General features: G+C 42.1%; 1 protein-coding gene across 2 annotated transcripts in view; it reads right to left on the bottom strand.

The window, feature by feature from the left end:
• Positions 1-135: 135 nt before the first annotated feature.
• The window catches only part of LOC145494724 (uncharacterized), an 18,497-nt gene continuing 4,879 nt past the window's right edge, over positions 136-13,753 (bottom strand). The window contains exons 1-9 of one of the 2 annotated variants that reach the window (XM_081474290.1): positions 9,227-9,301; positions 8,708-8,753; positions 7,764-8,018; positions 5,240-5,512; positions 4,849-5,124; positions 3,623-3,793; positions 3,156-3,332; positions 2,232-2,465; positions 136-1,696 (exon numbers count right to left, since the gene is read on the bottom strand). In XM_081474290.1, coding sequence (XP_081330416.1) covers positions 1,386-1,696; positions 2,232-2,465; positions 3,156-3,332; positions 3,623-3,793; positions 4,849-5,124; positions 5,240-5,512; positions 7,764-8,018; positions 8,708-8,753; positions 9,227-9,286 — 1,803 coding nt within the window. In that variant the 5' untranslated portion in view covers positions 9,287-9,301 and the 3' untranslated portion in view covers positions 136-1,385. Of the gene's footprint in view, positions 1,697-2,231; positions 2,466-3,155; positions 3,333-3,622; positions 3,794-4,848; positions 5,125-5,239; positions 5,513-7,763; positions 8,019-8,707; positions 8,754-9,226; positions 9,302-13,753 lie in introns of those variants that run through there. The other variant, XM_081474289.1, reaches the window with a different exon arrangement.

Raw genomic sequence — 13,753 nt, 5'->3', positions numbered from 1 at the left:
GAAAAACTGACATCAATTTGTTATATCGAAGACGGTGGATCCAAGATGTCGGACATTTTAAAACGAGCGACCTGGTTTTGGCTGCGTGATCGTCCTTATCACTAGAGTAAACAAGATTGGGCATTTTACACGCCATATAAGTTTGATTATTATTCAGTCAATACTTTTGTAGAGGACATTTGGCAACTATACGATTGCTTACATTATTTCAAGCGATTTTCGACTTGCGCATCGCGTAGAGACGTAATTCAAGTAAAAGAGCATTGCTTCTTTCTCCAAAATCAGTTTCCAGTCGAGCATAGCATGTGTTGCCCCCAAAAAGTTGACTAGAATTACAAAACCGGTAAAATTACAGTTAAAAGGTTTTAAAACACTTCAGAAGAAACACTTACACAACATGTAATGTTAAATGTAAACTTCCTTATGGTATTTTTTCACCGACATGACAGAGTGGTCATATCGTGGGTTTCAGCCTCCTATTTTTTCACGAGCCTTAAAGGATATTCAAATGTTACTGGTGGTGTTACAATTCTTCGAATTCACATAGTAGGTGATATTAGACAAAGCAAAAAGAACCAACGCTACGTAGGGAGTTTAACTGAAGCGTAAAACATTACAGGGCAAGGTAGGGAAGGGAACTTTACTATCGGAGTTTTACATTAACTCAAGACCGCTTGTTTTTTCCCTGGGCTAAATTTGAGGCCACTTAACTGGTGATTATGCGAGGAAGACAGATAAATGTGCTACCTAACGTAGAGTTGGTACATTTGGCAGTTAGGAAATAATTGGGGGATTTCATAGACCGTTTAACAAAATAGTTTATCAGTCGTTGTCCTTAACCGATTTTCAGAAGAAATCTAGACATATATTTCTTCTTAACTTTTCTGTAAACTGGCGCAAGGAAAATATTTTATCGAAGTAGTATCATTGTATAACGAAATAATAATCTAAAGTAACTCCTAAAGATTTAAAATAAAAAAAGTGCATAAACAAAGTCCTATAGAAATAGTTGGGAGATTTTATAGAACTGGTAACAAAATTGTTCAATCATTGTCGGTAACCGATTATCAGAAGAACTCTAGCAAATTTCGATTTGAATACAAGTTTCTTCTTAACTTTCAATAAATTGGCACTGGGAAAATCCTTTGATAATCAACATTTCTTTAAAAGCAAAAAAGAAAAAAAAAAAATAGCAGTTCATACACAAAATTGTATACATATACCTTTTTCTCCCGAACAGTCAGTAAAAAAGGTCATTGGCTGAAAACGGCTTCGTCAGCAACAAATATTTTACAGGGTCTATTTACTACGACTATGACATGTAGAAAATATTAAAATATGCGCCGGTGGTTTAGTGTTTGTTTTTACTCCACACTTCTTGTGATTCAGCCAAGATAAAACACCTCCACCTCATCAGGTGCGAAGTGGTAGGCACCAGCCAGGATTGTGCTCTTGTCTTGTACTCCACTTGGGACAGAGTAATAGCTGCCAAAATTTGTGTAGGAGTTCGTGTTACTATTGGCATTGTCAGCAATTTTAATCTGGTGTCCTCCACCAAATGTTGGACCACAACCCGAGTCCCTGTAAATGGCCTTGGATGGGTCTTTCACAATGCTTTTAAATGGCTTCAGACCTTCTCTGTTGTGGAGTGAAAATATGAACGCATTGGAAGTTAAACCATAACCACCACTGGACGCTGTCAGATAAACAAATCAAGAAAATAATAAGATATGTGAATTAGATAGAAAACAGTGAAAAACATTTGAGCTGCTTAATCGTGGAAAATGGCATCAACGTCATGGTTTTGTAAAGTTGCTGGATGTTGTTGATGTTGGTGTTGTTGTTGTTGTTGTTGTTGTTGCTGTTAGCGCTATTGTTATTTTGTTTTGTTTATTTTCCTAGATCAGTCTGTACGTCATGCTTTTTGGTTTCTATCAAATTTGATAAGTTGAGTCGACCCGGCGTCTTGCCTCTTGCCAAAAATCGACCGATAAAGAATTCGAGCTCGAGTGGGCAAGTTTCGACCTTGCCCCTAGTGCGGTGAGTTTGTGAGAAAATATAAAGATTAATGAATATAACATCATTCATTTACTCTGCCAGCTCTTCAGAATACAGACCTTACAAGCTGACATAAAAGCATAACCATTATAAATTCGATAGTCAACTGAAACTTGGGACAGGAAATGAAAATTAGATTTTTTTTAAATTTTTTTTTATTTTTATTTTCTTACCCCAGGGAATGTCTGTGTATCCTCCAAACACGTATTGATCCTTTCTGATTATGGTTACCGTGTCGCGTTTCCCATCACAATTGCTATGGAAAATACTTGCTGCCCAGCCGTGATAGGAGGCGCGATAACACAACTTCCAAACTGAATTGGGGTTAGCCACGGGTTGCATGATTTCACTAAAGTGAGTGAAGTAATATGATCTGCTTTGGATAGTATTCGATTGGATCATCGCTCCTAAAAAGGAAACATTTTTTGTAGTAATTAAATTAGAGAAACTGTTCTCTTGAAGCCGGTTATTTCTTTTAATTTTGACGTAATATCAACACCTCCATGCAAAACAAAGGCGTAAAGAACTATAACAATGTAAGTATAAAACATGACGCTCTGTATTGCGGCTGCTGTTGGCTTGACAACATAAAATAAAGCAGTCTCTACATTTTTTTTTTTTTTTTTTAACCGTCACCACGTTGTTCTGCTCGTGACTAAACTGATAATGGCACAAAGCAACAAGTTTGTGGAATGAAGGGGTTTAAGGGATACAGTTTTAGATTGCAAGATATTACTACATGGCACTAAAAGGTCCAAATACCATTTAGGGGCTTAATACCATCCCAGTCCTCTAAAAGGAGGGAATGGGGTCGATCAAACTTGAAATTCCTCAGTAAAGGGGTCCTTATTCTATTAGAGCAAGGGAGCTAGAAAACGTTCATAATTGAACTCAGCGAGGGGTTGAAACCGTCAAAATGGAAGCTCCTTCTTTGCGTTTTCGAAGTGTCTACGAAGAGGATAGTTGACTCGTGTTGCGCCCTCGTGAACTATCGCGCTATAGAAATGTCGTGCTCATACTCCAGTTGTTAAATGTATTAGGCTCTGCGAGGGTGCTTATAAGAATAGATCAAGTTGCTTTTTTAAAATGCCTCTTACCAATACATGAAGGTTGAACTCCTGACCAACTACCATTCGCTAGACAGTGACGTTCCGATGATCCTTTTAGCCAGTATCCTGGATCACAAGTAAGCAAAACGCGTCTCCCTTCCCAATACTGCTGTACGTGGATGAAGCCATTCTTCAGATTTTTTAAGGGCGGGCAGGCTATGCGACCTAAATTCGAAGGCAGCGAGAGTAATCAGATTAAGACGAGAACAGGACAACACCTTAAAAAGAAAAGATTGGATTTCTTATCATTTATTTATTTATTTATTTATTTATTTATTTATTTATTTACCTACGTTCCTGGTTGCGTTGTTTTTCAAATGCATAATTGAGATGCTAATAACCTTAAATATAACATTATACTTTAAAGTTTTCTTCTCTCTCCGTATATGTACTATTGATGGCCAACGACGTTACTGTAGCTTACGCCAGGTAATATATGAGATTAAGCCACTTACATGAAGGTTGTATACCACTCCAGTTGCCGGAAGACAGACACACTCTTGTGGCCGGTCCGATCAAGCGATATCCCGGATTGCAAATGAACGAGACAGGTTTACCAGTCCAGTGTCGCGAGCCAAGCTTTTGACCGTTTAACGGGACACCAGGATTCCCACAATTGACCAAACCTTAAAACGGCAACAAACCAGAGGTTACAATGCCGTTGAAAAGTTCAAAATGGGTGAACTTTATTTATTTAATTTTTATAAGGTGATAAAGATCGTTGTGACAGGATTCTGTCGGTAAAAGCATATTGGCATTCGCAGTAGTGTTCACGTTGGTTGCACTTCCAGTAGTACAAAACGGGAATTTTTTGCTTTTAAAGAGGCCAGCAACGTATATGTTGTTATAACTGGTTGCATCAATTCATGAGGTATATCACATTAATCTGGTACATTCAATAGGTTTTAGTGTTAGGGCTATATTTTATATTTTACATTTTCAGTTACCATGGTTACTGGTGACGTGTCGATACACAGGCCAAATTTCAAAATTTTCAAGCGTACAAGACTTCTTGCATGAATGTTGTAAAAAAAAGGAAACTTATCCGATAGGCGGTTGTGACTTCAGTCCTACTGGATACAGGAGTTTTTGAAGTTCTGATTTTTCCTCACTGATAATGCAGTATTTACGTTATTGGTAAAACTGTTATTAGTCACATCGCGTATTCACCTCTTTAGAAAATTTCTCTGTTGCTTCGTCGCTTGCGTGCACTTCTCTGCCGCTAAAACAAAGCATTCGTGCAAGAAATCCAATCCAAAAAAGTTGTTCTTTTAATGCACTTAATTTTGGAGCAACGTTTCACATTTTTGCACCACATGTTTTAACTATAACCACAATTTTTAGGCACCTGAAGTGGAACAACTTTGCCAAAATTTGCTAGTAACGTCTAGACAGGCAAAGAAGAGATTGAATTTAACATAACATGCTTAAAGACCCCAACTGGCAAGAGGCAGATCAGCTGGCTACTTACAGAGTCATATATTGCCAAGTAGTCCGAATATTACTAGTAATATGTGCGCTTTTACATATTTATGAATTAAAAAAAAAAAAAACCTTGTCATGATTGTTGGTAGTATTGCCCTGCATGGCCAATTTTATTTCTACAACAATTTTGTGACGTGGAGCGTTGCCAAGGAAATAACAATGATCATTTCAATCATTACGCAAAACAAAGCGATACTTATGGTTGTGCTGGCTTCCGCTGTTCCATTCTCGTCATTGTAAAATCGACACTTGTAGATCCCAGCGTCACTCGGCCTGAAGCGATTAATGACAATTTCACTCTTAATTAAGTCTGTTCCGTTACGGATTGCCGTGGAAGGAACAGAACGTCCATCCTTGAACCATTTGACGTCAGGCAGTGGCAAGCCACCACCGGAACAATGTAACTTCACATAATTGCCAACATTTCGCACTTGAATTTTACTGGGAGGACTTGACACAATGTAAGGATTCACTTGAAAAAGAAATTATAACAATAATATCATTACAACAAAGCTTTGATTAAAAACACTTTTCTTTTTCTTGTTTCTTTTGGAGGGTTGAGGGAGTGGTTGGGTTTACTGGCTCACCTTCATCGGTCACAACGACCCATGTAACTGCCATCACTTTTCCAAGTTCATTAGCTCCCTCGCAAACATAAGCACCGCCATCGTCCTCTATCGTGTTTTTTATCGTAAGTGTGCCACCATCAATAACATGTCTGTTGACCGGAAGTTGTTTGAGTGATATTGACCACGTGATCACAGGGTAGGGGTAGCCAAAGATGTCGCATTTGAGAGTTGTGTCCCAGTTCTTGTAAGTGGTGATAGATTTTTTTGGCTTTGTCAGGAATTTTGTTTTCACTGCAGATCAAACAAGCAAAACAGACTATGAGACATAAGCAAGTAAAAGATGGTGCTTCAAGTAAAACTACGCGAGCTAGCAATTCGCATCCACTTGATGCATTGTTGTTCCTTACCTTGAGTTTAGCGGGTTTTTCCGACTACTTCACGCAGAATATTGTCCATTCAACAAGGGACACCGTGTAAAAGGTATGAATTATAAAATTGAATCACATTTGGGTAGTGCGAAAGCTGCTGATTGCAGTTGCAGATGTATTGCATAACGCGAGCCGTTTTTGAACACACAAGTCGTAGCGGTTAAAACGCGCGGCTAACTCTTACCTCACAAACTAGTTTCAGTGTCAAATGTTCGAATTATATCCTATTTTGTTTAAAAGGCAGATGTCACACTTGCAGACAAGTTTGATAAGTCAGTTTCACCGTTACTGCTTTTCGGACATTGCGTCCATAAGTGTGATTACCGCTTTTCGAGGCAATCAAATAGACCTTTTTCGACTGGGTGGTTTGTTGCCCCATTTCAGACCATGTGATGATACTCTTGAGAATTCTTCCTTTCAAATTTTCAAATAGTCGTGAGCAATTAATAAATAATTTTAAGATGGGTAAAAGAACATAAACGTCCACGTGGTCGGTAATGGGAAAACATACCGCCCAAGCGAAAAAGGTCTATTGTGCTACAACAGATGAAGTAACAATGACGCAGTTGTTCTATGACTGGACCACCTAGATGCAAAATAAATAGTGCTGACCATCAAAACATACGTTGACCCATTTCTTGGGACTGGAAACATTACGTACAACCAGACAAAACCTGAAAGGAACTGTCGTCCTGCTATTGAGCAAGACCAATCCTATTCCCTCAAGGCTGCTAGTAAGAATGGCATTTGCAAGTTTACATGATCTTTCTTTACCGGTGAGTTGCAACTTTAAATATTGTATTGCAGCTGGAAAATACAGACGTTTGTTCTGTACACGCGGGCCTATTGTTCCCTAGCTGTAAGATATGTCTCTCAAAATTTTTCTCCAAAATGGTTAAGAATTTGAAACTTGGGTGCAAAAGCAACTCCACCCAAATTTGTAACTTTTGTCAGTTTTCTTAAATGCAAGACACTAAAGTATATGTCTGCTCGTAAAAAAAAATTCAGTAAGATGTACAACTCTGTTAACTTTGATAAATGGTTAATCAAAATTTAAGGGTTAGATTACATTTCATTTATGTATTTATTTATTTGTTTATTTATTTATTTTGGTGCCATTAGATCGCTGTTTTAGCTTTACCTTCTGCAAATGTGATTAAAGTGCTTTCTTTTAACATCGATGTTAAAAGTGAACAGTGTAACTGTAAGTAAGCACAACTGTAAGCTAGTGGTAGAATTTGGTAATAAGTTGGTTGATTTTGTTTATGGTATAAAATGTTATGAAAAACAGAAATGCTAGTATGTACGGTAAGTTATGTTAGTATTGTAAGTATCATTACAATTATCCAAGTCATGTTAAGTGTAGTAAGCAATGAGACAATAGAGTTTATGTTCTTAGGCAAAAATATGTTTTGGGCCCGACTAAGACTCATTTTAGCCCGAGCCACTAGGCGAGGGTTAAAATAGGCTCTGAAAAGGGCCCAAAACATATTTATGCCCAAGAACATAATTTCTATTACTATTATTATCACTTTGGAGGGCACTGAGAAAATAAAAACTAAAAAAAAAGAAATGACAACAAAACAATCTGAACAATTACGCGAGCGTTTTCAAGTTAAATGGCTTTTATTTTCCCTAAATGAACAATACATCACGCGAATCTGGCTAGGAATTGCAAAATCTTGCCATTTGAGTTTCCAAAAATTGTAGAAGACATGAAAGGAAAGTTCAATAAAGTTTATTTGTAAGCGGTGAAATTAAATCCTACGATTGTTTGATTCTGACTTTTCATTGGTTTATTTCAGCGGGCTAAAATACATTTTAACCGACCCCCAAAGTCTCCCTTTCAGCCAGCAAAATGTGCCACAATGCCCGCCAAAGTGGTAATAAAACGCAGTATTGTAAACTTGTAAGTAATGTCAGTACTGCAAGTAATATCGTAAAAATTGTTGGTGTTGTAAGTATTGTTAGTTAGTATTGTAAATGAATGTATCAAAAAAAAAAAAAATGCTTTCTTGAGAAATCCAGTTAAGAAGGACTCCCTATTTGCAAATTTGTTCAGTGCTAGATTAATGAAGTGCATATGCATTTTCTACCCTTACTGCTTTACCAACCTTTCACAGTTACACTGAATGATAATCGAGCTGTTCCCAGCAGATTCTTCGCTGTACACGTATAGTTACCACGGTCCTCAAACAGAATTTCTTTTATCTCCAAAAACTGTCTTCCTTCTCCTTGTAGCACGTGATCGTCTTTATACCACGTGATTACCGGCTGTGGAAACCCTGCTACTTTGCAAGGCAATGTCACGTTATCTCTTTCTCGGACCGTCACGGTTGGAGAAGGCTTTGCAAGGAAGGAGGGGAATTCTGGAAAACAAATATTCTTTGTTGACGTCCTTGATTGTCTGGTATAATGAATATACATGATATACATCCCAGTACATTTATGCAAAACTTTAAATCAAACCTTTGTTTCAATTAGGTAGCAATCGGTTTTACTTAAATCTTCCTTTTGGTCGCCAATCAATCAATCAATCAATCAATCAATCATTAGCTTCGGTCAATCTTTAAGTCACACACCATTGGACACAGTAATTGCACTTTCAGAGACCACAAAGTCCTACATCTGACCAAAATTTGAACGTCCCTGTAAAAATTATTGCAAGACAACCAACAAAACATTGATAAACTAACAAAAAGTTAGTCAATCATCGCTGTTCCGATGGAACTTCATGCACTTATAATGTAAATGCGTTATTTCCTCGGTTTATAAACAACAATTTTCATTTCCCGGTCGTTTCTAAAGTTTCTAACGTCTTAACGTGTTCTATTCGTTCACGTGTGTTAATCAATTGATTAATTAATTATTACTAAACAAGTCACTTATGACATCAGTAGAAGTGGGTGAACTGGGAGGGCCTTGTGACCGGCGGGCCTTTGCGGTGCAACAGGACGTGAGGAATTTGTTGCAAGCTGAGACATTTCACATACGGGAAACAAAAATAGCCCGAGCTATGTGCGGTTTACTTGGGACAAAGAAATATTTGTACACATACCTCCCACGCACACCGTCCTTCCGTTATTTGTTTCCACTGTCAAATTCTGTTGATTGAAAGAAAAAGAATCTGTTAAACTTAATTTGGAGCAACCACAAGGGAGAAAAGACTTAAAAATGATGTTTAATACATCTTGCCAAAATAACTAAGCAGTGAAAATTAGTGACGCTAGTTGACAGACTGCTTGATATACATACAAATGGCTTGATGGAAAATGCATTTTCTCATCGGTGTATCAGTAAGACCTGGAGGCTGCAGTGAAACTACTATTTTCACGGGTGAGGTTTTACTAATTGTTTTTTTTCTTTCTTTTTCTTTTTTTTTTTTTTGGTAGCCGTAAATTTATTTAAGCTTTGTTTCAGCCACAGGCGGCCCAGACGTTGAATACGATTAATACGTGACATTATGCTGTTGGCGATTGCGTTACAATTTTAGCCGTTTATAAGATAATGTATGAGAATGCTTCGAAAATTACTCTAAATGCTACGTGTTGAAAACAATTTGAGTAAAATGGCTTACCTTGTGTTTGCATTGCGTTACTTTGATGTCTCCGGGTTCCTGGAGGTGGTTTAGAGCCATTTAGACGAGTTTTACTTTCTGGCGGTTCGCTTCCCCTAAAGAGAAACGAAAGGCGGGCGACCCACTGGCCCGACGGCACGCACTCAAAGCTCCGTAAATTCCACAAAAATGGTCTAATCTCGTCAAAATTGTCTCATGGCAGCCGTCGATAACTCTTCTTCCCATTTGCTTTCTCCCAAGGTTCCAAAGTTTATCTTAACCGCCCGAGAATCGTTGGTTTTCCAGCTCTTGCTTTCCATTTCTGCTCCGTCTCGATCCGTAACCGATTATCTTTGGCACAGGATTTGAATTTCTAGCTTAACGACCTCGCCATCACGACAAAGTCGCCTCCAACCGTCGAGAGGCACGGGACATTTTTTGATCATGCAAATTGCACCGTGCCGCGGTGTTAACTGAAATTAGCGCCTAAAAGCGCTGTTAACTGCAAAAATACAAGGAGCAAACAATGTTCAGCTGAATTTAACGCCTAAAAGCACTGTTAACTGCAGCGAGAGATGGCAATGAGTAACTGACCAATGCCCCGTGCCTCTCGACGGTTGGAGGCGACTTTGTCACGATGGCGAGGTCGTTAAGCTAGAAATTCGAATCCTGTGCCCAAGATAATCGTTTACGGATCGAGACGGAGCTGAAATGGAAAGCAAGAGCTGGAAAACGAACGATTCTCGGGATGTGTCGAAAACGAAGACCCGAAAACGAAGACCGAAGACCTAAGACCCTGTGGTCTAAAACGAAGACCCACTGGTCTAAAACGAAGACCCGCCGGTCTAAAACGAAGACCCACCGGTCTAAAACCTGTTTTTTCTTCAGGAAAGGCTATACACTAGGCTAAATTGCTTTCGTTTTTGTAGCGCATCAATTAAAATGTCATCTGAGCGCGCGGCAAACTTGACAGTTGCTTTGTCTCAGTCGGTACAACGTGTCAAATTGTGTAACGCAATGAAATTCCAACAGTATAGAAATATACGTTTTAGTGACGATTTTAGTATAATTTGTCGTCACGAATATTTTGTTTTTCAAATGCATATGAGCAAATTATGATGAGGTGACCTCATTACTTTGCTTTACTGTACTTATCATATAAAGGCGCGAAGGTCCACTGTGCGTGATTCGCAAATTTATTCACCACTTGCTACAAGAATTTGATTTTCCCAGGAAAATTACGTTATCACTCTCACATTCTTCATGGAAATACTATACACTACAATCTTGGACAAAATAAATGGAACACCTGGACCACCCCTCCCCCCCCCCCCCATTTCAATGATGCCAAAATGGCGCGTTTTTGCTTTTTTTTTGGAAGGGGGTTAATTGTTCCTTTTTATTCTGTCCAAGATTGTAAGCTAAATTGCTTCCATTTTTTTAGCTCATAAATTAAAATGTCATCTGAGCGCGCGACAAACTTGATAGGTACTTTATCTCAATCGGTACAACGTGTCAAATTGTGTAACGCAATTAAATTCCACATGTTGGCATCCTCGTCTCGGAGAGGCGATGGTCAGCGTATCAGTGTCGACAGGCTCTTGAGTGACTCAAAAGCCCGATTCTTGGGTGGCAGTCTTTGTTGCAGCTGGTACAGATGTAGTTAGTGGCCTCACGAACTGATACTTGTCGTTCCTTTCTCGCCGCCCGCTTGATTGTCGCCTCGGCCCTGGCCTTCGTCTCGGCCCTGAGTGCCCCCTCCTTCACACCGTGACGCCAGGCGGCGCGGTCTTGCGCGAGGACCTCCCAGGTATTGGGATTGAAATCAGCGAGTCGCAGGTCACGCTTGCAAACATCCTTAAAGCGAAGGAGTGGTCGGCCCACGCGTCGGGCGCCCTCCCACAGTTCCCCGTAGAGGACTTGCCCTGGCAAGCGATCGGGTTCCATACGGTGAACATGACCGAGCCACCGTAGGCGTCTTTGGATGAGTAGTGTAGGGATGCTCGGCATGTAGGCTCGTTGAAGAACATTGGTGTTAGAGACTCTGTCCTGCCATTTGATCTGAAGGAGACGCCGAAGGCAGCGGAGGTGGAACCCGTTGAGCCGCTTCTCTTGTCTGGCGTATGTGGGCCACGACTTGCTTCAGTAAAGGAGAGTGGAAAGCACACAAGATCGGTAGACTTGCAGCTTGGTCCTCTCGCTCAACAGGTCGTTAATCCGCACTCTCTTGTTGAGTTTGGCCATAACGCCGGCTGCCTTGGCGATCCTTGAACTGATCTCGACATCTAGCGACGCCTTGCTTGACACTGTTGACCCTAGGTAAGTGAAAGAGTCCACGACCTCCAGTTCAGTGTTGTTGATGGTAATGACGGGAGGTGCCTCTGCATCTTGGGCTAGGATGTTTGTCTTCTTTAGACTGATGGTAAGGCCGAACTCCTTGCAGGCGTGAGACAGCTTATCAACCAAGCGTTGAAGGCCTGCCTCGCTGTGGGATGCCAGGGCAGCATCATCCGCGAACAACAGCTCGCGTATGAGCACTTTATGAGTCTTGGTTTTGGCGCGGAGCCTGGCAATGTTGAAAAGCTTGCCATCTGACCTCGTCCGAATGTATACACCCTCCGAGCAATCGGCAAAGGCGTAGTGGAGGAACATCGAGAAGAAAATCCCGAACAGGGTTGGCGCCAAAAGGCAGCCCTGCTTTACTCCACTGCTGACTGGGAAGGCATCCGAGGTGGCTCCATCAAAGCAGACGGTGCTCTGCATGTCCTTGTGGAAGGCGGCGATGAGGGCGAGGAGTTTTGGTGGGTAGCCGATCTTCTGAAGGATTTGGAAGAGCCCACTACGACTGACCAGGTCAAAGGCTTTTGTCAGGTCCACAAAAGCGAGGAAAATGGCTGCTGCTGCTCACGACACTTCTCCTGCAGCCGGCGGAGGGAGAAGATCATATCTACTGTGGATCTGCCGACTCTGAAGCCACACTGGGACTCTGGATAAACTCGCGAAGCAAGACTCTGCAGGCGACCCAGTGCGACACGTGCAAAGACTTTGCCTACAATGCTGAGGAGTGAAATGCCGCGATAGTTATTACAATCGCTTCGGTCACACTTGTTTTTGTAAAGGGTGACTATACTAGCATCTCTCATGTCTTGTGGGATGTGTCCTTTCTCCCAGAAATGGCAGAGGAGCTCGTGAAGCGGCTGGAGGATGGAAGGTTTGCCATGCTTTAGGACTTCTGCTGGTATGCTGTCCAACCCTGGCGCCTTGCCACAGGCGAGGTTGTCAATGGCTTTGTTGAGCTCCTCTAGTGTGGGCATATCGTCTAGCTCCTCCATGGCTGGAAGTCCGGGCAAGGCATCAAGGGCAGCGTCTGTCACGATGTTCTGGGTCGAGTAGAGCTCGAGATAGTGCTCGACCCAACGCTGCAGCTGCTTGCTCTGGTCGGTGATGACTTCGCCAGACTTCGCTATGAGCGGTGCTATTTTGACGCTCGCGGCGCCGGTGGCCGTCTTGATCCCCTCGTACATCCCTTTGGCGTAGCCACAGTCGGCGGCTGTCTGGATCTTGGCGCACAGGTTCTGCCAGTACACGTTAGCTGGGCTTTGCTCTTAGCTACTCTGAGGGCGTCGCGTGTGCTATGGCAAGAGTTCTGCTTGTGTGCCAGCGGGGCTATCCTTTTGGCTTCCGTGACTGGCTGCATTTCATCCCAATGCGCCTCGAACCAGTTAGCATTCTTGCGCTCTTTTCTCCCGAAAGCGGACATGGCCGAGTCGTAAATAGCGTCGTGGAGGTGAGGCCATTTGGTGTCCGTGTCTTCGGTTGTAGGCTAGTCAGCAAGCTTCTTCTGAAGGGTCTCGGCGAAGCTCTGAGCCTTTGCTGGTTCGGCAGTAGCGCAGGTGTTGATGCGAGGGCGACCCTTAGACTTGGCATGATGGATCTTACGCGGCTTCAGCCTGATCTTGCTGCCAACGAGGGAGTGATCCGAGTCACAGTCTGCGCTGTGGTAGCTTCGCGTGTGAAGGACGCTGCTGAGGTCCGTTCTCCTGGTGATGACGAGGTCTAGCTGGTGCCAGTGGCGGGACCGGGGATGTCTCCAAGACACTTTGTGCAGCTCCTTGCACTTGAAGTAGCTGTTGGTGATGCAGAGGCCATGGTGGCAGCAGACTTCCAACAGTCTCTGACCGTTCTCATTCAACTTGCCAACGCCGAAGTGGCCGAGATAGGTGGGCCATGTTTGCCAGTCGGATCCAACGCGTGCGTTGAAGTCGCCTAGTAGGTATAGGCTTTCGGAGCGGGGGATTTGGGACACTGTCTCCTGCAGGGCCTCGTAAAACTGATCTTTGGCCTCTGGACAGGACGTGAGGGTCGGGGCGTAAACAGACAGGAAGTTGACAGAACCAGTTGATGTCTTCATGCGGAGGGCGAGGAATCTTTCACTGCCTCCAGTCTGCGTTTCTGTAGTGGGGAGCAGCGAGTTCCTCACAGCAAAACCTACAACATGCTGCCTCGGCTCGTCCTGGGACAAGCCTTGCCAAAAGAAGGTGTAGTCTG

The sequence above is a fragment of the Orbicella franksi genome, chromosome 8 (assembly GCF_964199315.1).
Source record: "Orbicella franksi chromosome 8, jaOrbFran1.1, whole genome shotgun sequence".
Classification (NCBI taxonomy): domain Eukaryota; kingdom Metazoa; phylum Cnidaria; class Anthozoa; order Scleractinia; family Merulinidae; genus Orbicella; species Orbicella franksi.
The sequence above is the reverse complement of the archived record's forward strand: the minus strand, read 5'-3'. Positions and strand labels throughout refer to the sequence as shown.